The sequence below is a fragment of the Aspergillus sclerotioniger genome (genome assembly GCF_003184525.1).
Source record: "Aspergillus sclerotioniger CBS 115572 chromosome Unknown BO94scaffold_12, whole genome shotgun sequence".
In the NCBI taxonomy this organism is placed as follows: Eukaryota; Fungi; Ascomycota; class Eurotiomycetes; order Eurotiales; family Aspergillaceae; genus Aspergillus; species Aspergillus sclerotioniger.
In genome coordinates this window covers 939,704-959,976 of record NW_020291002.1, presented here as the reverse complement: position 1 = coordinate 959,976, position 20,273 = coordinate 939,704, and the positions used below count along the sequence as shown (strand labels likewise).

General features: G+C 53.9%; 9 protein-coding genes across 9 annotated transcripts; 3 read left to right on the top strand and 6 right to left on the bottom strand.

Moving 5' to 3' along the window:
* Positions 1-2,829: 2,829 nt before the first annotated feature.
* Positions 2,830-3,571, bottom strand: BO94DRAFT_53924 (uncharacterized protein). The gene has a single exon (XM_025612661.1). The coding sequence runs from the start codon at positions 3,474-3,476 to the stop codon at positions 2,973-2,975; it is 504 nt and encodes a 167-aa protein (XP_025468235.1). The 5' UTR covers positions 3,477-3,571; the 3' UTR covers positions 2,830-2,972.
* Positions 3,572-3,601: 30 nt separating this feature from the next.
* Positions 3,602-4,793, bottom strand: BO94DRAFT_515909 (zinc-dependent alcohol dehydrogenase family protein). The gene is made up of 2 exons (XM_025609941.1): positions 4,259-4,793; positions 3,602-4,194 (listed from the first exon to the last, which is right to left on the bottom strand). Exons 1-2 carry the CDS (start codon positions 4,767-4,769, stop codon positions 3,668-3,670), a joined length of 1,038 nt encoding a protein of 345 aa, XP_025468234.1. The 5' UTR covers positions 4,770-4,793; the 3' UTR covers positions 3,602-3,667.
* A 1,052-nt stretch (positions 4,794-5,845) lies between these two features.
* Positions 5,846-8,313, top strand: BO94DRAFT_556251 (early growth response protein; the record flags this gene model as incomplete). The annotated part of the gene is made up of 5 exons (XM_025613852.1): positions 5,846-5,942; positions 5,989-6,040; positions 6,088-6,526; positions 6,563-7,692; positions 7,722-8,313. 5 exons carry the CDS (start codon positions 5,846-5,848, stop codon positions 8,311-8,313), a joined length of 2,310 nt encoding a protein of 769 aa, XP_025468233.1.
* A 30-nt stretch (positions 8,314-8,343) lies between these two features.
* Positions 8,344-10,144, bottom strand: BO94DRAFT_534762 (FAD-binding oxidoreductase). The gene is made up of 2 exons (XM_025611620.1): positions 9,394-10,144; positions 8,344-9,334 (listed from the first exon to the last, which is right to left on the bottom strand). The coding sequence occupies exons 1-2, from the start codon at positions 10,018-10,020 to the stop codon at positions 8,576-8,578; spliced, it is 1,386 nt and encodes a 461-aa protein (XP_025468232.1). The 5' UTR covers positions 10,021-10,144; the 3' UTR covers positions 8,344-8,575.
* A 58-nt stretch (positions 10,145-10,202) lies between these two features.
* Positions 10,203-14,379, bottom strand: BO94DRAFT_623930 (FAD-binding oxidoreductase). Its single transcript, XM_025617184.1, has 6 exons — positions 14,055-14,379; positions 13,871-13,999; positions 12,988-13,805; positions 11,937-12,147; positions 10,796-11,886; positions 10,203-10,750 (listed from the first exon to the last, which is right to left on the bottom strand). Exons 1-6 carry the CDS (start codon positions 14,196-14,198, stop codon positions 10,612-10,614), a joined length of 2,532 nt encoding a protein of 843 aa, XP_025468231.1. The 5' UTR covers positions 14,199-14,379; the 3' UTR covers positions 10,203-10,611.
* Positions 14,380-14,788: 409 nt separating this feature from the next.
* On the bottom strand, positions 14,789-16,091 carry BO94DRAFT_464839 (putative O-methyltransferase; the record flags this gene model as incomplete). The annotated part of the gene is made up of 4 exons (XM_025608087.1): positions 14,789-14,954; positions 15,013-15,581; positions 15,630-15,911; positions 15,981-16,091. The coding sequence occupies 4 exons, from the start codon at positions 16,089-16,091 to the stop codon at positions 14,789-14,791; spliced, it is 1,128 nt and encodes a 375-aa protein (XP_025468230.1).
* Positions 16,092-17,236: 1,145 nt separating this feature from the next.
* Positions 17,237-18,022, top strand: BO94DRAFT_556246 (oxidase ustYa family protein; the record flags this gene model as incomplete). The annotated part of the gene is made up of 1 exon (XM_025613851.1): positions 17,237-18,022. The coding sequence occupies one exon, from the start codon at positions 17,237-17,239 to the stop codon at positions 18,020-18,022; it is 786 nt and encodes a 261-aa protein (XP_025468229.1).
* A 111-nt stretch (positions 18,023-18,133) lies between these two features.
* On the bottom strand, positions 18,134-18,850 carry BO94DRAFT_556272 (uncharacterized protein; the record flags this gene model as incomplete). The annotated part of the gene is made up of 1 exon (XM_025613853.1): positions 18,134-18,850. The coding sequence occupies one exon, from the start codon at positions 18,848-18,850 to the stop codon at positions 18,134-18,136; it is 717 nt and encodes a 238-aa protein (XP_025468228.1).
* Positions 18,851-19,322: 472 nt separating this feature from the next.
* Positions 19,323-20,273, top strand: BO94DRAFT_623926 (uncharacterized protein). Its single transcript, XM_025617183.1, has 2 exons — positions 19,323-19,627; positions 19,681-20,273. The coding sequence occupies exons 1-2, from the start codon at positions 19,555-19,557 to the stop codon at positions 20,067-20,069; spliced, it is 462 nt and encodes a 153-aa protein (XP_025468227.1). The 5' UTR covers positions 19,323-19,554; the 3' UTR covers positions 20,070-20,273.

The window sequence follows — 20,273 nt, the reverse complement described above, 5'->3', positions numbered from 1 at the left end:
ACTAGTTGGTTAGATAGAGAAGTTTAGATAGGATTTAGTTTAGGCGGATGGATGACGATGGGGAGGTGGCGAGCAGGCCAATCGGAAGGCGGGGTGGAGTTAAGTCCGGGCCAATCAGCGTCGTTTACTCTGGACCCTCATCTCCTTGGTGCTTGCTATTTCTTACTGTCGCAAGGCTAGAATTTCCTAGTTGTGACTGAAGGTCTTGTTATGGATTTTAGATAGAAGCAAGCAAAAGGGTCTGATGTAAGTAAGGATATGACCAGAGTATCAGCACAGCCTACTGTCAGAGAATTGGGTGCAAGGACGGATATAGATAGCAGCAGTATACTTATGTTTGAAGCATGTTTCGGTTTCTCGATACAGCCTAGCTGCTCTCATCAAACAGGGAGTTTCACTAATTATCGTCAGTGTAATGGCTGTCTTTAAAGCCAAAGGACGCACGTACATCGGCTTGGTCGGCCATGCTTGTTGCATTCCCTGGCTGTCCTAATTTCCTCCAGCTTGGCAGCGAATGATTCGAGGGTGGACACACTGTAGATATTTCCGTTATTGACACTGAATCCAGGGTCCTCATGGACCAGATAAGTATGTCATCTGTATAGTGTATACAGGTCACAAACCAGTTGTCACTGATAGGATGATCTGCTTTACAAATATAACAGATATGAGCCTGTACCAAAGCTTGCACGCGCCTGATTGATACTCTGTCCTTAGCCTAGGCCAACGGAGTTGGGAACCACTATACTCTGAATCATGGTCGATATATCTGTCCCTAGCAGTACTTACAAATGTCCATAATCGTTTGCATCACCGTCATGCGTAATATGGGCCTTTCGGGTGAATCAATCGTTTAGTTATTTGCCTGGCGGTCAAGGCGGAGTCATACTCGATGTTTGGGTTTATCACTCGGCTAAATGGAAGCTGGCTGGACAGAAGTTTTTACCATTCCACGTGTATAGCTGTACTGTTGAAGTGATTCTCCAGATTTATGGGAGCATGAGAGACTGGCACTGGCCGACGAGGACCGGGACAAACGGGCCGTATCAGATTGATACAGGTGTTAGTAGAGCCTATTCAACACCTTGTGCTAGACACCCAGACAAACCAAACAGATCATACGCACCCGGTAGCCTAACCTGAGAAAGTAATCTGGAAAGGTCCAGTCATCCGGAGATGGCGTGGTTGGGATCATCGCTGCCATGGCATCGATTGGCATCAGAATAAATCAGAGCAGGCTTCACGACGGGAAACCAGGCAGCATAATTATTGGTTGTTTGCAGGCAAGGAGGTACTTGGACCCCTTGGCGCTGATAAGATCACGTGCCCCATTCACTTGGGCATGGGAGAGGATTCTTAGCCGTCCTACCCCGACCCGGTGGATGAACGTGGGTCCGAGTGGTTGGTTAGCAACCCACAGTTCTCTCATCTGCAGTGGGCCTTTACTGGGTCGGCAGGTAGACATTCTGAATGATATTATCAGATTCCCAGGTGGGATGGATTGCGCGTCCAGAAAGCCTTTTTCATTGGGGGTGTGGAAGTTTCGTGGTAGAACCACCCACCTGGCGATAGCGAAGCCCATGGATGACGCACGCGGAGGGAATGGAAGCCGATGGCAGAGATCTTTCCAAGATGCGTGTTCGTGGTCACGCTTCTAACAGATTCCGTCAACACGGGACGTGGTTGTTACTCCTGCACTTGCAAGACAGGGGGAGACCTGTCCTGCAAGACGATACCTCGCCTTGCTCGATTTTGTCCACTTCTGGAGGCCTAGATGCTATAAAGGGGTTCATTGCGAGCTCCTAAAGTTTCAACCGATCATGGACACTACCTAAAAGTTATTGCAGCCAGATGGATGTCCTTCCTTGCATTATTCCTTCCAATGTCATCCCTTCAACGGGTGTCCGATGGCGAAGGCTCAACAAGAGACATAGTTCACCATTAAGCATGAGAGGCTAAATCCTATCAGGCCGTGATCAGGGTGCAGCGAGATCATGGGAGTCGACCAGCAAGCAAGTTTGACCGTGGAGACTCAATATTCATCCAAATCTCTTCTTCCTTCTCTGTTCCCGTAGTGAAGGTAATCTCGATACCTACTGCACTGACTAAACCAATTGTCCCTTCCTAGGCGTGTACATTCCATCCATACTCAGTATGATTCCCTCCATCCCACCCACCCGCATTGTATTTACTATGATGGCCCGTTTTTGCTGTGCAGGTTTATACCTTAACCTGAGGCGATTCTTCCCCGATATAGAGCACCTGACGCCCGTCCATGCTGCCGCGGTAAGAAAGAACAGCTATTCGGCCCTAAGATACCTTCTTCGGGCCCTCGATAAACCTTCCTCCGGGTCTAGCTGTGAGAGGGCCAGCAATTCCTGCATCGGACTGATGTCGGAGAAATATCGGGGGATTTCATGACCGTGTCCCACTGGCATTCGGATATGTCCCTGTCAGTGGTTGTGAGTAGGGCTTCCAAGTCGCAGCCGAAATAACTTATTCTTGGCTGGAGGGGATTCTCAATTCAAGATAGCAGCAGATATGATACGCCTGCCGGAGGAATTCCGGTGCAAAGCAGGCCGCGGGACTCGGCACCACCGGGACGCTCCGTCCATCGGTCCCCCGCCCCCGGCCCCGCCATTCCTGCCTGACCTACCTGGCGGGACGCTTCCTTCGCCATCCAGCATCGTCCTTCCCCATCTACCCTACCTCAACCATTAATCTCGCCATGTCTGTCGCTGCCACCGAAAAGCGCCCCGAGCTCATCGAGATTGCTCGCAGTCTGAACCATGTACCTTTGTGTGAGGAATACGAGCGCATGATTTCGGGCATGCTGTAACTCCCCCTCGTGAAGAAACTCCCAAGACCATACTGATAACGGTGTCAGGTATAACCCTAACGTTCCGAGGCTGATGGAAGCCCGCCATCGGGCTCGTGGTGCCGCGCAGGACTACAACAACCTTGACGCGAAGTCAGTCTCGTACGAGAAGATCGTCGACGTTCGTTTCGAGCTGTTGCAACAGGTTGTGGGCCACGTCGGCTCGGGCACCTTCATCGAGCCTCCTTTCCGCCCGGATTACGGCTCCAACATTTCCATCGGGCGCGACTGCTTCATCAACTTCAAGTAAATCATCTATCCTTCTTGGGTATCTCCCGGACAAATCCCAGTCTGACCCAACCAGCTTCACTGCCCTAGACACCAGCTTGATCCTGATCGGTGACCGCGTCCAGTGCGGCCCCAATGTCAACATCTTCACAGCCGGCCATGATGTGAGCGTGCTTTCACGCCGCAAATTCGTCGAGTTCGGCCATCCCGTTCGCATCGGCAATGACTGCTGGATCGGGGGTAATGTTGTCATCTTGCCGGGAGTCACCATCGGCGAGGGATCGACCATCGGAGCCGGATCTGTCGTCACCAAAGACATTCCACCTTTTTCTGTCGCTGTGGGCAGTCCTTGTCGCGTGCGCAAGACCATTCCATCAGCTGAGGAGGAGGAACAGGATCCGAACAATCCTTACCGCAATATGGTTCGCGAAGATCGCCCTTAGACGCAATACATCGTGATAGAGTCCTTTTTGTTCTCTGCTATGCAATTCTTGTAGCGCATCTAGAATCACCATATCTATTGTCAAATATATACAAAGACACTTGCATCGTACAGTCGGATTAAAACTCAATACAGACCTTGCCAACATGCTGCCCACTAGCCAAATACTGGTATGCCTCAACCACCTGCTCCTGACTGAACTGGAACGTCTTCTCCACAGGCACAGGGAGATCCCTCGCCCCAATGAACCGCACTGCCTCCTCCAACAACTGTCTAGAACCGATCATGATGCCCCGCACCACCGCCCCTTTACAGATAACCAGTGCGGCCACGTTGGGCATATCCTCCTGGGACGCCTGTGCGAGGAAGCCAATCACGGAAATGATACCTCCAAAGGCAATGGCATCGATGGATTGCTTAATGGTTCCCGCACCACAAGTCTCCAAGATATAGTCCACGCCCTTTCCGTTGGTAATCTTCTGCACCTCGGCCGCCCAATTGGGAGTAGTCTTGTAATTGATGGTGTGATCAACACCATACTTCTCCTTAACAAGCCTCAGCTTCTCATCAGAAGAGGACGTAATAATCGTCGTAGCACCAGCCGCCTTGGCCAACACCAGACCAGTTATCGAGACACCACCAGTTCCTAACAAGTCAGCCCTATCCCACCAACCCACCACCCAACACACAAAAACCCAAACATCACGTACCCAAGAACAGAACCGAATGCCCCGGCCTAATCGGCACATTCCCAAAAAGTGCATTCCACGCCGTAGTTCCCGTACAAACCACACTGGCCCACTGAGCATAACTCAACCTGGACGTCTCCGGAACCTTGACCACCGCCTGCGCTGGCACAAGGATATACTCCCTCAACACACCATCCACCGGACCCCCCAATCCATTTCCCCACCCTTTAATGGGTCCATACATAGTCGCCAAATCAAACGCAACAATGACCTTATCACCCTGTTGCAGATCAGAGACACCATCGCCCACGGCAACAATATCACCCGCGGCATCAGATCCCGGAACCACTTGGTCTTTGACAGGGAAGGGATAATGGCCGGTGGAAATGTCAATGTCGCGGAAGTTTAGCGCCACACTGCGAACTTTGATCAGGACTTCGTACTTTCCGGCTGAGGGGATGGGTTCTTGGGTTGGGGTGAGATTATCCCATGATTCGCGGGAGGTGAGTCGGAGGACGGTTTGGGAGGACATTTTGTTGGGGGTATAGTTGGTGTGTATGTGGTGTAGATTGGGGGGTGGAAGGGAGGATATACGGGGAATATATATTCGAGGAGGAGGGTTTTTACCCCAATGGGATATCCACAATGATATCAGTAGAATGCTGTTTTGTTATTAAATACTAGCCTCTTATCTCATAATGTCTAAATTTCCAGGGAGTTTATTTCTGCCTTGAGAGTACTTCAGAGTCCCGCTGTTGGGGTTGAAATAGATGCCGACTTTCTTCTCCAACATTAGAAGATATGGTGAACTACGAACCATGACTTCCTAGAGGCTTATTTCAAGTTGGTATTGATGAGATATAAATCCAAAACATATAAAGATGCCTAATATTTGTGGCGTCTACCAGTCGCATGTAGAAGTCTCCCGTGTGGAATCGGCTATCTGAACGCAATTTCGATTACTTATGAGCTTTGAGCGTGCGTTTTTAGTTGGTATGATGATCATGTTTGATAAAACATATCTTCTGAGATACATCGGCCCAGAAGGGGTTGTTTATTAGCATTGCCCACCTGGTGTTTTGTTCTGATTATACAGCGGTAAGTTGAGAACTGCGCCAATGAGGCAGGCTGACAGATACAGGCTGGACCATTGGATTCAACTCATATCAATCACCCATTGGTCACGGAGACATTTCCGGTCGAGGTGACGCCGTGAAACGAGCAGCCTGTGCAGGTGATTCGCGAGGAGCAAAAGGGAATTCAATGAGGCGATGCCGGTCTTATCAATGAACACATTGAACAAAATGTTGGGACATATCGGTCCATCAGTTCCCCAGATAGCAGTGCTGCGTTTGGTCTACGGTCGGAACTTAGACACAAATTAATGCCCCGCAGATACGCACTGAATATATAGTTCCTGAGAATAGTCGATACCAGTAGAATCGCAGAGTACAGGATAATACCAACATAGATGAAACATTTCACAGATGGTGGCTGAATGTGGGGAAATGGACAGCTGACTAATCCTAAATTTCTTCTCCGAATCCCCGAATCTCCAATTTCTCCCCCAATTCTTCCCCAGCCTCCATCCAACATCACCCCGTTGCCATGCCTAGAGGAAGACCCAAGTCACACGTCCCGCCATGTCGGTTCTGCGGCAAGGACTTTAGACGACTGGAACATTTGCAGCGGCATGAACGGACTCGTGAGTGTCTGTACCGAATCCTCTGTTCTGGCACTGATTGTTGTAGACACCCAGGAAAAGCCGTTTGCATGCCATTGTGGCCGTTCATTCTCGAGGCAGTAAGCAGGCTTCTTCCTGTTTATAATTGCTGGACTAACAATCACAGGGACCTCTTTAGTCGCCATGTCCGACTGTCACGGTGTGACCCCAGGGTCGAAACTCCCTCGAGAGATACCTCCAGTCAGCTCTACCCAGGGAGCTCAGCTCTGCAAACCACCAGACTGGTAAATCAAGGCATCCCAGCACCGGTTTTGCCCTCGCCTGCATCCCACCTATCAGACTTTGTTACTCCTGGAACCTTTGACGGGCCACCAGATCCACTGCCCATGGAACAATACCCTGCGAACCTGTCAGGAGTGCTAGGCCCAGACCTCCTATGTGACAACTTTGCGTTTTCCTTTCCCGACTTTATCCCCTCTCAGTTCCTGGACACGGACATCTCCTTGTCGCATCTCCTAGACCAGTTTCCTTCACAAAGGCAACCAGAACCGGCTCTATGGCAGCCCCCAGTACCCGCCGGACAGCGCGCTCCTCCTGATGACGAGGTAGCAGAATATCCCGGATATCTCGTTGCTCCACAGAACCAAACACAACGTCGGATACCATCCATGGACGATCAACTCCACAAGACCGGCCTCGAGGCACAACTCGATACCGCCGGGTGCGCATGGGCCGTGTCCGCTCAAGCCTACAAGAGAATCATGGAAAAGATTGCCGAAAAGAAGTCGGCCTTGGTAGACTTCTCACTGCCGTCTCGCTGCGCCCTCGTCCGATACCTGGAAGGCTACTTTCGGGGCTTCCATGACCATCTGCCGTTCATCCATGTTCCGACCTTCCGCCCCGAGGCCATTGAACTCGAACTTCTCCTGTCGCTGGCGGCAGTCGGCGCGTTCCAGCGCTTCGAGCATTACAAGGGACACCAAATCTACATGGCCGCGCGGTCACTGATGGACCACAACGCCCGCGATCGCCGTCAAACCCTCGTCAGCCAACTAACGCGCCGATCACCCCCGTCCGTAAAATCTACTTCTAACTCCCACGAACCTGACACCCCTACAACACCTGCCGCTGACCCCGGAGACACCGTCCAGCTGCAACGCACCCAAGCTCTGATCGTCCTCATGGCCATGAGCGCCTGGGGCGAAGAAATCCTCGTGCAAGACAGCCTAGCAATGAGCAGCCAGCTAGCATCACTCGTCCGCAGCCTAGGACTCCAACAACCCGACCATTGCGACCGTGCCAACCTAACCTGGCTAGAATGGGTGGCACACCAACAACGCCGACGCACCCTCCTAGTAGCCTACATCCTATTCAACCTCCACTGCATCTACTTTAACGTCCCACCCCAAATCCTCACCAGCGAAGTCGCCCTCTGCCTCCCCTCCTGCGAAGCCGAATGGAAAGCATCCTCCGCCACCGCGTGGAACCGTCACTGCTCCGTATCCAACCTCCAAGAACGCCCCTTCACCACAACCTTAACCCAACTCCTCAACGGCCAAGACATCACCACCGACGGCCTCATCGCGCCTTTCTCCAACTACCTCCTGATTCACGGCCTCATCCAACGGATCTACTTCGACCGTCAATCCGGTTCCCTATCCCACCCCACCATCCTCGAAACCATCGAAACGGCCCTCAAATGCTGGCAATGCTCCTGGGAAGCGACCTGGGAATCCACCCTAGACCCATACTCCCCTAAAGGCCCATTAGGGTTCAACGCCACCGCCCTCCTCCGACTAGCTTACATTCGCCTAAACTGCCACTCGGGACTCTGCCACGAACTCCTCTCCAGCAACCCCACCCGAATCGCCTCCCTCATCCGTGCCCCCACCCCACCTCCACCCCCCAGCAGCAGCACCACCAGCTAACCCGCTCCCCCTCCCTCGACCGCGCCATCCTCCAATGCATCCACGCCCTCAGCATCCCCGTCCGTGTCGGAATCCCATACGTCGCCCGCACCCAAACCCTGCACTGGAGCGTACAACACTCGATCTGCCACATCGAATGCGCATTCCTCCTGATGCGATGGATGCAAACCCTCTCGACAGCAGTCTCCCAATCCCACCAAGGAATGAACTGTCTCCGTCCCGACGAACAAAAACTCCTCACTATGGCGCGGTATCTCGTTCAGGAGACACATCTTCAGGAGGAATTAGAGGAGGGGATTAGAATCAACGAAGGGGAGAGTATTATTCGCTTGATGAAGACGACGGCGCGGCTGTGGGCGGAGATATCTAGTGGGATTCATGTATTCGATATAGTAAGGAGAATTGGGGAGACGTTGGGGGTTATTGCGGATGTTTTGGAGGATATCCCTACTACTGGATTATAATACTAATTCAATGCGAGGGAAATGATAGATGTCATAGATGATATTGTATAAAAGATGTTATCCCTAGCATAAAATATCGACAGATTATTTCACCTTCAATGCACAACTAAAGAGGAGTTAACGTAGAGGTCAAAAATATACATTTTCAAATCACAACATGAATTCAAATAAGGTTTAATCAGTTCCATTGGAATGTGTTTTGATCATTGGTATACATCCCATTCTGCTTTCCCTCATATACCATACCATACCAGGTAAAGTATCACTTCAACGCCGGCACCGTCAACCCAAACACTCCCTCCGGATCAAACCTCTCTTTCAAATCCCTCACCACCCCCGCATACTTCCCATACACCTTCTCCAGAACATCCTGGGATTTCACCCCCTCCATCTTAAACAACGAGATATACGCCGTAGGCAAGACATCCCCCGCCCCAACCTCCTCAATCTCCCTCGCCATCTTTTCCGCCCATCTCTCCGACTCCTCCCTCCCTTTCTCATCAGTCACAAACCCCAACACCTCAAACATAAAATGCGGTTCTCGACTGGCAAACACCGAATCCCCCTTCTCCACCGCCGACGGTCCCCTAAGCTCATGAATCGAGAACATCGTCCCCATATCCCCAGGCATGATGGCCAAATTCCGTCCAATCACCTCCGCCACGGCGGGAGTAATCCTGCGGATGTTATGCGTCGCGGAGGAACCATACATCGTCTTCGGAACGAGGGCACCATTACCCGCGAACCAGTCGGGGATTGTGGTCTGCGCGACGGTGTTCATGAGGAGAGGGGCGAGGGAGGCGATTTTCTCACTCCATTGTTTGCCTTCGTCTAGGTTGGAACCACTCCAGGTGAAGATTACGGCGAAGAGACGGCCGTGGGGCGAGTTGAAGGCGATTTGTTGGAGGGTTAGTTGGGGGGGTAAGGGGGAGGTGGAGATTAGGGATTGGTAGGATTTGTTGTAGGTTGTGATGGTTTGGGCGATGTTGGTGGAGTCGAACATGATGGCGCCGGCGAGGAGCTAATTATTGGCTGTTGGTATTGGGGGTTTGGAGGAAAAGGGGAAGGGGATAGGCTTACGCTGGGAAGTGGATAGACTTTGATGGTCAGGTCGAGGATGATTCCGAAGAGACCCCCCGCGCCGCGGATGCCCTGGAGGGTTTGTTCATCGGCCGGGACGATGTCGCCGTCGGGGTTGACGAGGGTTGCGCCGAGGATCTGATCGGCGCCGAGACCCCAGTGGGATGAAAAGGATCCGTAGCCGCCGTAGGTGGCCCAGCCGATGTAGCCCACGTCGGGGATAGCACCGGTGGGGGTGCCTAGACCGTCGGCCCAGAGCTTGGAGGCCAGTTCGTGTTGGAGGATGCCGCCCTGGACGGTGGCGGACTGGCGATCCGCGGCGATGGTGACGGCGGTGAGGGCGCGGAGGTCGATGAGGAGGGCGCCGTCGTAGATGGACAGACCCTCGAGGTTGTGACCGCCGGAGCGGACGGAGAAGGGCAGAGCCTGGGCTTTGGCGTGTTGGACGAGGGCGGCGACGTCGGCGGGGGATTGCGGGTGGGCAATGGCCAGCGGGTGGGCGAGGCGGCCCGCATTGAAGACGCGGCGGGCGGCGGGGAAGTCGGGCGAGGCGGGAGTGGTCAGGCGGATGGTCGGGTGGGCGGCCACAAAGGCCTCGAGGGCAGTCAACTGGGTGGTGCCGGTCATGATGTAGATGGACGGTTGGAGATGGAAGGCAGGAGAGGTGGAATGAGGAAGAGAGGGGAGGGGAGGTATTGATGTGTGGCTTTTTTTATAGTAGTGGGAAGAGGGCAGTGAAGTCAGACTTAGGGAACAGAGCGGGGATTGGACCCGGCTGTATCGCTCAGCTCCGGGCCGCCTTCCGTGGTACCATTCTCTGTTTATTTCTGGACAAGGCTGTGGTTGACAGCGGAGCCCCGTGGGTCAGCTACAAAGCATCCGATCCGGTCCACTGGACATATCGCTTGGCTTAGTTCGTAGTGCTTAGTTGCTGGCTGCTGACTGCCCAGGAACAGAAAGTAGATCCACCGGCTGGCCGGGTTTGGCCCCCACGAGGCTGTGAGTGAGATGCATCAGGGTTGCATTGACGACGTTCTACAATGTACTATCTAGGCAGCACCTGAGTGGCATGTCACCCCCTGCATGAAGTCTCTCCATGATCACTCCACCACTTCTCTACTGTACACATGTTGTAACAAAGAACTGAACCATAGTGTCCCTCGGGTGGTGTCTGTCTCCCCACCTTTTCCCCGGCGTAAGCACTAAGCCCCTGCATTATTAATCCGCCCTCTCCAAGGGAAAGAATTGACCGAAATGATTGTCCGGATCGTACACCCCCTTGAGCTGTTGCAGCTGCGCCACATTCCCCCCGTAGATGTCCTCCAGCGTCTCATCTCCAAATGCAAAGTTGATGTACCTGTCGAGTCAGAAATGCCGCATGGTAGGACAGACAAAAACTTACGTGGAATTGGACTTCAACCCGCTGGTCGATCGCCAGTGATCGCGAATCTGCCCCGCCCATGCATTGGCCGTCACATCCAGTCCCGCGTCCGCATACCAGGCAATGGCCACCGTGTTGAACCGGTTGGTCGATCGCCACGCGTACGCCGAACTGCCGTCTCCCAGCTGCTCCGCCGTCCCCAGGCTGTAGGCCTCCATCAGCACCGTCGAGTTGCCAACGGCGGCCCCACCATATCGCGCAATGAAGCTGGTGTACTCGTTCCAAATGGCTCGCCATGTGGTCGGGTCCAGCTGGCCCTCCGCTGCGCCGTAGCTCACCTTGCGGTTTCCGGCCACACAGAACGAGTTACTGCCCTCGTTGACCTCGTTGTAGGGTGTAAACGTCGTGCCATCTGTCACCGGGCCAATATCCAGCACCGAAGCGAACGCTTGCCGGGCTTCTGCCGTGTTGTTGCCCAGGTAGAAGGGAAAGACAATGATGGCGGGCGTGTAGTCAGGGGCCCCGGTGGTGGCGTAGTACAGGAAGATGGCCATCTTGGAGGTTAGGGTCAGATTGTTGATCGCCGAAACAACATCCTCAAGCTGGTCGTCGCCAAAGATGAGACTTCCCAGCCAGGCTCCATTCTGGGCCGCGGGTGTCGGATACGCCTTGAAGACGGCCGAGGTGACGATGCCAAAGTTGGCTCCAGCCCCGCGCAGTGCCCACCAGAGATCGGGATGCGAAGTGGGTGTCACTTCCACCAGCTCCCCAGAGGCCAAAACCACCCGCAACGATAGCACGTTGTCGACCATGAATCCGCGCTCACCCATCATCCGGCTGTACCCTCCCCCAAGTAGGGCCCCCATCACCCCGACGCAGTTGCAGTTGGCCGTCACCACCTGCGTGTTATTGGCATACGCGGCGTCCACCAGCTCCGAGATGATGGCGCCACCCTCGACCTGCACCTGGGTGCGGTTGTCATTGAAGGTGATGGCGTTGAGCGCCCGGAGGTCAATTACTACATCCCCCTGGGAGAGGTTCCAAGTGGTTGCCCAAGCATTGCCCCCAGATTGAGCAAAGAACTTGACTCCTGCCTCGTTGGCGCAGCGGACCTGGAAGATGTCAGTAACACTAGGCTATTCATAGAAGAAAGTACGCGTACCGCGGCTTGGACATCCGCCTCTGTCGCGACATTCACTACATGCCCAGTAACAGGTTCTTTGTATTCCGTCCATCGGGGCGCCACCACATTGGACTCGGCCGTCTCCAGGGTTGCTCCAGACGACAACTCCGACTGGATGCACTCTTCAAATGTGGTGAGTGTACACGCCGAAGCAATGACGGTAGGAATGGCCACGAGGGCCAAACCCAGTCTAGACAGCAAATGAAACATGACACGGATGGGAGAACAAAAGGGTTGGGATCAAAGCTCCTCCAGGGATAGCTGGTCAGGAACGGGCGGGAGCGCCATTTTATACTTCTGGATGGAAGGAGCTTGTCGGACCATTGAGTTGGCACTAGTGTAGTACCCCCTCATGGCGCTGCAACTAAGCACCCCAGGATCCTCGTGGTCAGAAGTTCGAGAAGGGGAGATGATGGGGATCGGTGAAGCTAGTCGGTTGGTCCATATCGACCCCATTTCCTCCCACTCAACCCTTGGCTTCTGCAATTTGACACCTCTGATGAAGTATTCATGAGGAAGAGTTCAAAACGAAGAACAAGTCAATTTGGACAAGACACAACAGGCAGCCGTCGCACAATCCCGGACCGGTCCTTCCGTGGAGACGAGACACCGAGCGCAACAACGTGCCATTCGGCGCCCCATCCTGGCTGCCACGCGAGAGATCCTGCAGGATCCCTCGTGGTTGGGCCGTTCCAAAGGGGGAACTGCAGAGGTGATACTAAAATAGCCTGCAGCAATACACAACATGGTACGCCGACAATATGGGTTCCAAGGATTGTTGGGAAAAGAGCTACGCGTGTGCCAGGCTACCCCGGCCAACTACGCACCGCAGTTAAGCTGCTGGACCTATCGCTTATAAACCTGGCAATACTGGACGATCCAGTGAGGTGGACAAGCATCGATGGATTGCAGGGGCCTCCCACCGGAGATTTACTCGCTGAACTCGGGCTTATCAATCAACCGAGCAATCGGATTTACTTTACTTCCATCTCATATATAACATACAAATAACAAGTATACAGTCTAGCACATGGCAACCTTCTTATCTCGATCCAAACAATCCGTGTCGCTCCAGGTGGTGCTGTGCTGCACCAGGATCACCCCGTCGGTCGGGTGCTCATGCTCCTCGACCGATGACGACCGCTGGATATGGATTTGCACCCCACCGGTGTTGCGACTGGCCAGCACCGGAATCTCCAAGTCATCCGTCGTGCCGGTGGACCGGTGGTATCGCGACCGTCGGCTCGGATGCGACCGATAGTCACTGGGATAGTCCGACAGCGCCTTTTTCCGCTGAAAGACAAACAGCGGTCGGAGGGTGGGCATACACGCACACATGATGGCCACGGCCAGCTCGACCACCGTCCAAATGAACACTCCTGACGTATAGTAGGTCTCATCATTGTAGTGGGTCACTAGCGTGTGATCGCACTCGACAAAAGAGACCAACCGCGCAATGCTGCAGGCCACGGCCAGTCCGCCCAGCAGGAACATCCCGAGCACGGCCAGGCGCTGGCGGAGACTCATCTGGATGCTTAGCACGGGCGCAATGGGGAGAATAATGATGACCACGTCTAGGGCGACATCGGACCCGCTGAGGACATTATAAAAGACAAGCGTGTTGATGCACTTGTTGCCGTAGAAGAACTCCACGAGGGCTGTCACCGGGTAACATTGGAACAGACAAGCGAACGTGAAGCTGATGGTCCATCCGATCACAAAGACGATACAACCCTGGCAGATGCGCTGGAAGACGGGCGTACGGAAGATTCGAAGATAGAGCAATATCATGGATGTCTTGGTGAAGCCCAGGCCCAGGGTGGACAGCATATGCAGCGCGAACTTGCACTAAGCCAGCAGTTAGTCATGGGCCACTATGCTTTCCTTTGCCATCAGCACTGCGATGAACGCACTCTTTCATAGATCAGGAAGCGTGGATCATCCAGGATAGGAGATCCATCTGGATAGGTGGTCTGGTGCTGCCCCAGTTGGCCTTGAATGGCAGCAATCAAGTGGCAGATACAGACGGAGATGGCAAACGCCTGTCACCATTAGCAACCAGAAGCAAGACTCATGCATGAATATCCACTGCCTTACCAACCCACAGAAGGCGGTGTAATCATCCCAGTGAAGCCCCGCCCGACAAAGCACTCGGGCCCAGATGCGCAGGGCAACGAAAATAGTGGGCAGGAACAAGAGCACGAAGCCCAAGGCTATCATCTCCCCCCTTGTGTAGCCCATTGTGAATCACCCGGTCGGAGGACAGTGGGGAGAGGCAACCGGATTTCATGACATCCATGAGAGAGGCATGGCATCCCGGCTATCTTTTGTGCAGCGCTGTCGACCAGCGTGGTTGCTGACTGCCTTGCATGTCAGATAGTGCAGTGAGGGGGCAGAAACCAAGGGATGTTGGGGCCAAAAGATGCAGGGCCGGATGACTGCAGCAATCACTCAGCAATCACTCAGTAATCACTGGCCAGCCCACTGCAGGAATGCCCCGGGCACGTTGCTGCAGGAATCATGCAGCATCCCGCAGAACACGGGCTACGTGGTGGTCAGACAGCAGCCCAGCCAGCAGCCGAGAAAGCGTCTATCAGTTGTGGATTGCTGACCCCCTCCTGCATGCGGCATGTCAGGGATACGACTCCTGACTCGCCCCATCCAAAGCCACCCCCTTCCTTACGAATCACCCCGGTGGAGTCCACCAACACGAGGAAAGTGGCACTCCGCTGGTCGCCACATGGGATGCGAATATGTTATCTTCATCTAAATTAATGCCACAATTGAGGCCTACGTCAAGCGCTGGCTTATCCCAATGGTCTATTTCTGCCCTAAACACCCTGCCAGGACACCTCAATAATGGACAGGTTGGATCCTTCCGGCTGCCAGACTCCCTCCCACCGGAATCGCGCGTCAGCCCCGGCCAGGAGTCGCTTCCAATCATCAACATCTCTCTCTCGTGAATTGAACAAACTCAGCATGTTCATATCCATCGTGCTACGCGTAGTCGATTAGCTCCTCAGAAAGCAATTGCGAAAATGTAATAGGCACATACCGAACCTGCTTCTCCTCAAACAATCCGGCAGTCCCAGGCTCTGGCAGACAGAATTCATTCAACACCACCTTTCCGCCGTTCTCTAGGGCCGGAATCAGCGCTCGCAAGATGCGCACACAGTCTGTATCCCCAAAATCATGCAGAACCATACGCAGCAGGTACACATCCGCCCCATGGATGGGCTGTGGGGTGAAGAAGTCGTGAGCGATGCGCTTCACTCGCGGAATCTCCGGCTCCTGAAGCTTTCCAATTGTTTCCGGGGTGTCCTGGACAATCAAGTCCAGCTGGGGAAATTGTTCAGCCAAAGCGACAGATACGTACCCGGTTGAGCCCCCAACATCAACCACCGTTCCGGGGCCCAATGCCTCCCAAGGGTAGCCGTCGCAGAGATGACTAACGTCATTTTCTGGCCCGCTGCTGTAAGCAGACATGGCCGAGGCAAATTTCCGAGCGCGTTCCGGATGGGCCCCCAGGTAGTCGAAGAAGGCCGGATGCCCGGGCTGCGACAGGGAGAACCCCGCTTGAGCACGCTCCTCCGACCGGGGCCATTTCTTCATCGCAGGAACCGTCTAATGGGATCAGTCAATCCATTTAAAGCCCGTGGGGCGTATACCTACCTGTTGCATCGCGGGAAAGATCTCCCCATAGCAAACATCCATGTAGTCCCGTACGACTTCATCTTCCGCCAGCATCTGGGAGGCCGCGGTATGCCGGACGATGCCCTTGGGGGACTCTTGAAAGATTCCCTCTGTGGCAGCGTGTCGAACAATACGACGAACATCGTGTTCTGGGATGCCACTCACCTCGCTGATCTCGGCAAAGGATGCAGTTGCCCCGATGGGGAATGCCCGGGCCAGATCGAACTCACATACGGCACGGATTGTGGCCTGGTTGTTTCGCTGTCGGATGCATATTTAGTCACCCTCAGTCAAGCATAGGCTTGGGGCGGGAGAAGAGGGGTAACTCACGGCCCAGAGAAACAGGGCCTCCTTGGGACCCAAGACCAGTTGCTGCAGCTCCATGGTGGCGTCCAACAAGTCCCGCCGCACACGTTGCAAGTCCGCGGGAAGGTCCGGCATCGAGCCATTCTCCTCCGACCGGTCGACGTAATCGCTGATTCGCTGGGCATGGGTCGCAATCAGCTGTCCCAGGTGTGCCGCTTTGGCCGCGGACATGGTGTTGGGGATGGCAGGGATGTGGACTGGACCGCTCTAGCGGAGACGCGAGGGAGGGCCTTCAAATGGAAGGGGGACTGTCACGCCAGCTCATGGCACCGTGCCAGACTATTTCTGCCAATTTCTGCCAATTTCTGCCATGGGGGCTAGCCGTTCTGCAGGCACGGAGCAATGACCTTTTTTTCGGAGGGTCGTGCGGGGAGAGGGGGAAGTTGGGGGCTGAACAATCTGGGTCTCGGGGGTGTTAAATCCGGATCCTAATGGGACATCCAACCAAGTTCAACTTTCTTGGCAGGCTTATGCATGGGCTAAGCAGCTGAGCGCTAGGCAGTTGGTTAGGCAGTTAGTGGTCTGTCGCACGGCCCCCTGGGACCCCGCGTGATGACAGCCAGCAGCCGCTCGTGGGGGGAACGTCCGGAATTAAAGAATAACCGTCCAGGGCCCTTTCCCCGACGGGGATCGGCCATCTCCGGCCCTGCCGTGGTATTCACTAGTAACGTTGATGCTTGGTAATCCCGGTGGGATGGGATTCCCAGACGTGCTGCAAGAGTCCCAATGCGAGGGGCATGGGGCGGTGATGAAGATAGCAGCAGCACACAGGGGGCCGGATTGGCGTTGGTTTCTTTCATGAGTGTCCATGGCTCTCTAACCGAGTCGTGCAACATCAACATGTATTATACCTACAGTTCGAGCGAACAGGCCAATCGGCTACAACCCCGGCTACGACAGGATTTGCTGACTCGACCAGTGTCGGAATTTAAAGTCAACGCCGAGTGGGTCCCCGGCATCCTTAATACATCCGTCTACCATCCATGGCCTTACAGCTGACTGGTGTGATTCATCGAGAAGTGATACTATCGCCTGTGCTGAAAACATCTCACAAAGAGCCTCAGCGCCTGTGCTACCTTCACGTTCAGGACAGGAATGGCCATCTCCGATTCTTGGTCCTTTCCTCTACAGTCTGACCTGCAAGGCTCATCGGTTCCCCGGCCCCTTGGTCGTGTAGAACATCACTCCGTCTGAAGTGACCACCTCGATCTTGTACACTCATGGCCAAGCACGAGGAAAGCTACCACTTGGCACCCACCGAGGAAGATTCCCTCCAAGGGGAGGAACCCCCATACATCCCTCCTCCAACCAGGTGGCTCAAATTACACTATACCTTCCTGGCTGTTGCATATCTTGTTCTCATCCTACTTTACCTCACCCTGATCGGGAAAGCATATCCCTTCTCCGACTCCCCTCATCTGTCCGTTCCCAGCTCCCCCCTTTCTGATGGATTTCCTTCCCTCCATGCAGCTGGAGTGCTCGAGTACGAGACTCGGACATGGCCGGTTAGCATCCACAACAACCCTTTCGCTGGAAAGCCCCGTCCAGAGCTAGAAGAGGCCTGGCATCGTCTGTTCGAGAAGAACAATATTCGCGTCCGCAAGGAGGACCTTGACTTCTACAATGTAACCTCCTTGCGAATGACCGACGGCAACGACTGGGTTGGCCAGATGGGCGTTTTCCATGAATTGCACTGCTTGAAGCGCGTGCGCCACTGGGTCTATCGCGATCATTATCTGGCGGATGCGCCGGAGGGGGTCTTGATCGAAGAAGAGGCCCATGTGGATCATTGTATGGAGTTACTTCGAGAAGCCATCATCTGTCGAGGGGATCCGACTTTGAGTGGCTTCCGGTGGATTGGACCTGAGGGGGGCGAAGACGGCTATCATGTCACAGTGGAAGCGCCGGGTTACCATACCTGTGTCAATTGGGAAAAGTTGCGGGCATGGAATGATGAGAGAGCAGTCGATGCATTCGCGCCGGGGGTGCTCATGGGTCCAAATTAGACAGCTTTGATAGCTACAGTGACAATTCCACTCGAAGGGACTGTATCTGTTGACAGCACGTCAATTGCGTCGTAATCAATTGTAACTACCTCAACATAGCAAAAAATAACATCAAATCTCATTCGACCAATTCTTCTCCGCCCACGCCTTCACACCCTCCAAATCACGACACGTCCTCGTGAATCCCCACCCCGTAACCCCCTTCAAATCCTTCGACACCGGCTCCAAGTTCGTATCCGCCGAGCACATCAGACTCTGTCGGAGATAATCAAAGCAGTGTCGAACATGATGAGGATCCGTCTGATGATCGTGTTCGTCGGCCATATGGGCCAACTTGCCATCAACAGCCGCATAGTAAACTTCACGGAGGGCATTGAGACAATGGAGTCCGTGGTAGACAACAATACCCGAAGTCTCGGGTGCAATGGTGGGATGTTTAACGAACCCTTTACCCGTGGGGAAGAGAGCATCCCATGCTGCGTTGCTTTCGGGTGAGGGGTGGAGAGTGAATGTGCTATTGTATTCCATGAAGACATTTACGTTGCCTTCGGGTGCTATCAAGGTGTTAGTTTTCATGTGTCGAAAATGAGGGATGGGTGAGGGGTAACCAGTCCTACCCAGGAGGCCTCTCGGTCTGGTCGGGAGATTCTTGCCCGCCGCAACCCCCAAGCCGAACAGCAGGACTGCTGCCACAACAGCGAGAACGGTGGTCCGTATGGACGACCAGGTTCGCGACTGGCTTTGTTTTCGTCTCCCTGGTTCTTCGAGGAAATCATCCTCCCCGATCATAAGAGGTTCATCAGGTTTGGACGTGACTTCAAACGACATGGTGATATCTCCTGTGGGTGTGAAGGTCTAGGTTCAGATACAATGTAAGCAAGGGATCCTCACCAGAAAATGGACAAAGGGATTGTCCTCACGGGGACTGGGAAATCCCATTGATTGTAGGCTCTGCTAGCTAGCAACAGCCGCAGTCTCGCAACCCTGGCCCAATCCCCATCCGACAAGGAGGGTGCAGCAACCACACGAACTAACCATCCCATCATATCCAACCCGCGTCGCTAAACCCAGCCGGTCAGCATACACAATGTGACTGCTCATCATTACCGACCAAAGCCATGGCACTACCAACAACCACCAACACAGACACCGGATTGGACCCCCCAAACGCATCACCACGCCATGGCGGCAGAACTAGTCTGCAACCGTCCATACGCCCTAGCGTGCCCAGCGATAGTACACCTCACACTTGGCTGGGTGATATCCTCTGCATCGCTCACTCTTATCCCCCGAGAGGAGCCGACCGGCAGTGGCCAGCCAAGCGCGGGAGGAACAATTTCAATGCTTGTCTAATATCCACGGCCTGGTGCGGGGCTGACCAGTCTTTAAATTGAACTCATCTCACCCTCGTTGCTTTTTGTCGGTGTGGTGGCAAGTCTTCGATTTCAGCCTACACTTGTCATTTTTTTCGTTCACTGTCGTGTCTGTCCAGTAAGGGAGAATACCCTTGCATCCTTCGATCGGTTGTGAAAATGCATTTTACCTCGGTGCTGTGTGCCTTTTTGGCTGCTATTGCTTTGACTGGTGCTTCTCCAGTTAGGAGGGGTAAGTGAGATGCTGCATATCTTGATAATGAGCTAGCTAACCGTGGTATGCAGTATCTACTGGGCGCGATGTCGCTGATGGAGACGACAAGGTAGCCTATACTTGGGCGGTTCCTGAAGCCCGCAAGCGTGAGGACGGCGACGACAAAGTTGCTTACACTTGGGCCGTCCCTGAAAAGCGCGACGATGGAGATGACAAGGTTGCCTATACATGGGCTGTTCCGGAAAAGCGAGAGGATGGTGATGACAAGGTTGCTTATACTTGGGCTGTTCCTGAAAAGCGCGACGACGGTGATGACAAAGTCGCATACACTTGGGCTGTCCCCGAGAAACGAGAGGACGGTGATGACAAGGTTGCCTATACATGGGCTGTTCCTGAGAAGCGCGACGACGGTGACGACAAAGTAGCCTATACCTGGGCCGTCCCTGAGACCAGCACATAGACTGTCCAGCACAACTCGACAACGATTGATTTACGAGAACAAATGAACATAGGATGGGAATTCAAGACACGGCCTGAGCCATACCTGCTGATATGACAATGACAATGGACGCAACCCTTACGATAGATGTTGATATCTTATTGCACTCCTTACTTTGCCTACAAAGCTAGCTTCACCTGCATATACTAGGAGAATATTATCTGG

What these genes read in the sequence shown, in the direction of transcription:
- BO94DRAFT_53924 (XM_025612661.1), bottom strand. Translation starts at nt 3,476, where the DNA reads ATGGTCTTGCGCACGCGACAAGGACTGCCCACAGCGACAGAAAAAGGT.
- BO94DRAFT_623930 (XM_025617184.1), bottom strand. Translation starts at nt 14,198, where the DNA reads ATGGGCTACACAAGGGGGGAGATGATAGCCTTGGGCTTCGTGCTCTTG. An exon ending in ACACCGCCTTCTGTGGGTTG is followed by an intron (nt 14,000 to 14,054) that starts GTAAGGCAGTGG and finishes TAATGGTGACAG; the next exon opens with GCGTTTGCCATCTCCGTCTG. An exon ending in GCTTCCTGATCTATGAAAGA is followed by an intron (nt 13,806 to 13,870) that starts GTGCGTTCATCG and finishes CTGCTGGCTTAG; the next exon opens with TGCAAGTTCGCGCTGCATAT.
- BO94DRAFT_534762 (XM_025611620.1), bottom strand. Translation starts at nt 10,020, where the DNA reads ATGACCGGCACCACCCAGTTGACTGCCCTCGAGGCCTTTGTGGCCGCC. An exon ending in AAGTCTATCCACTTCCCAGC is followed by an intron (nt 9,335 to 9,393) that starts GTAAGCCTATCC and finishes GCCAATAATTAG; the next exon opens with CTCCTCGCCGGCGCCATCAT.
- BO94DRAFT_623926 (XM_025617183.1), top strand. Translation starts at nt 19,555, where the DNA reads ATGCATTTTACCTCGGTGCTGTGTGCCTTTTTGGCTGCTATTGCTTTG. An exon ending in TGCTTCTCCAGTTAGGAGGG is followed by an intron (nt 19,628 to 19,680) that starts GTAAGTGAGATG and finishes CGTGGTATGCAG; the next exon opens with TATCTACTGGGCGCGATGTC.
- BO94DRAFT_515909 (XM_025609941.1), bottom strand. Translation starts at nt 4,769, where the DNA reads ATGTCCTCCCAAACCGTCCTCCGACTCACCTCCCGCGAATCATGGGAT. An exon ending in GCATTCGGTTCTGTTCTTGG is followed by an intron (nt 4,195 to 4,258) that starts GTACGTGATGTT and finishes CTGACTTGTTAG; the next exon opens with GAACTGGTGGTGTCTCGATA.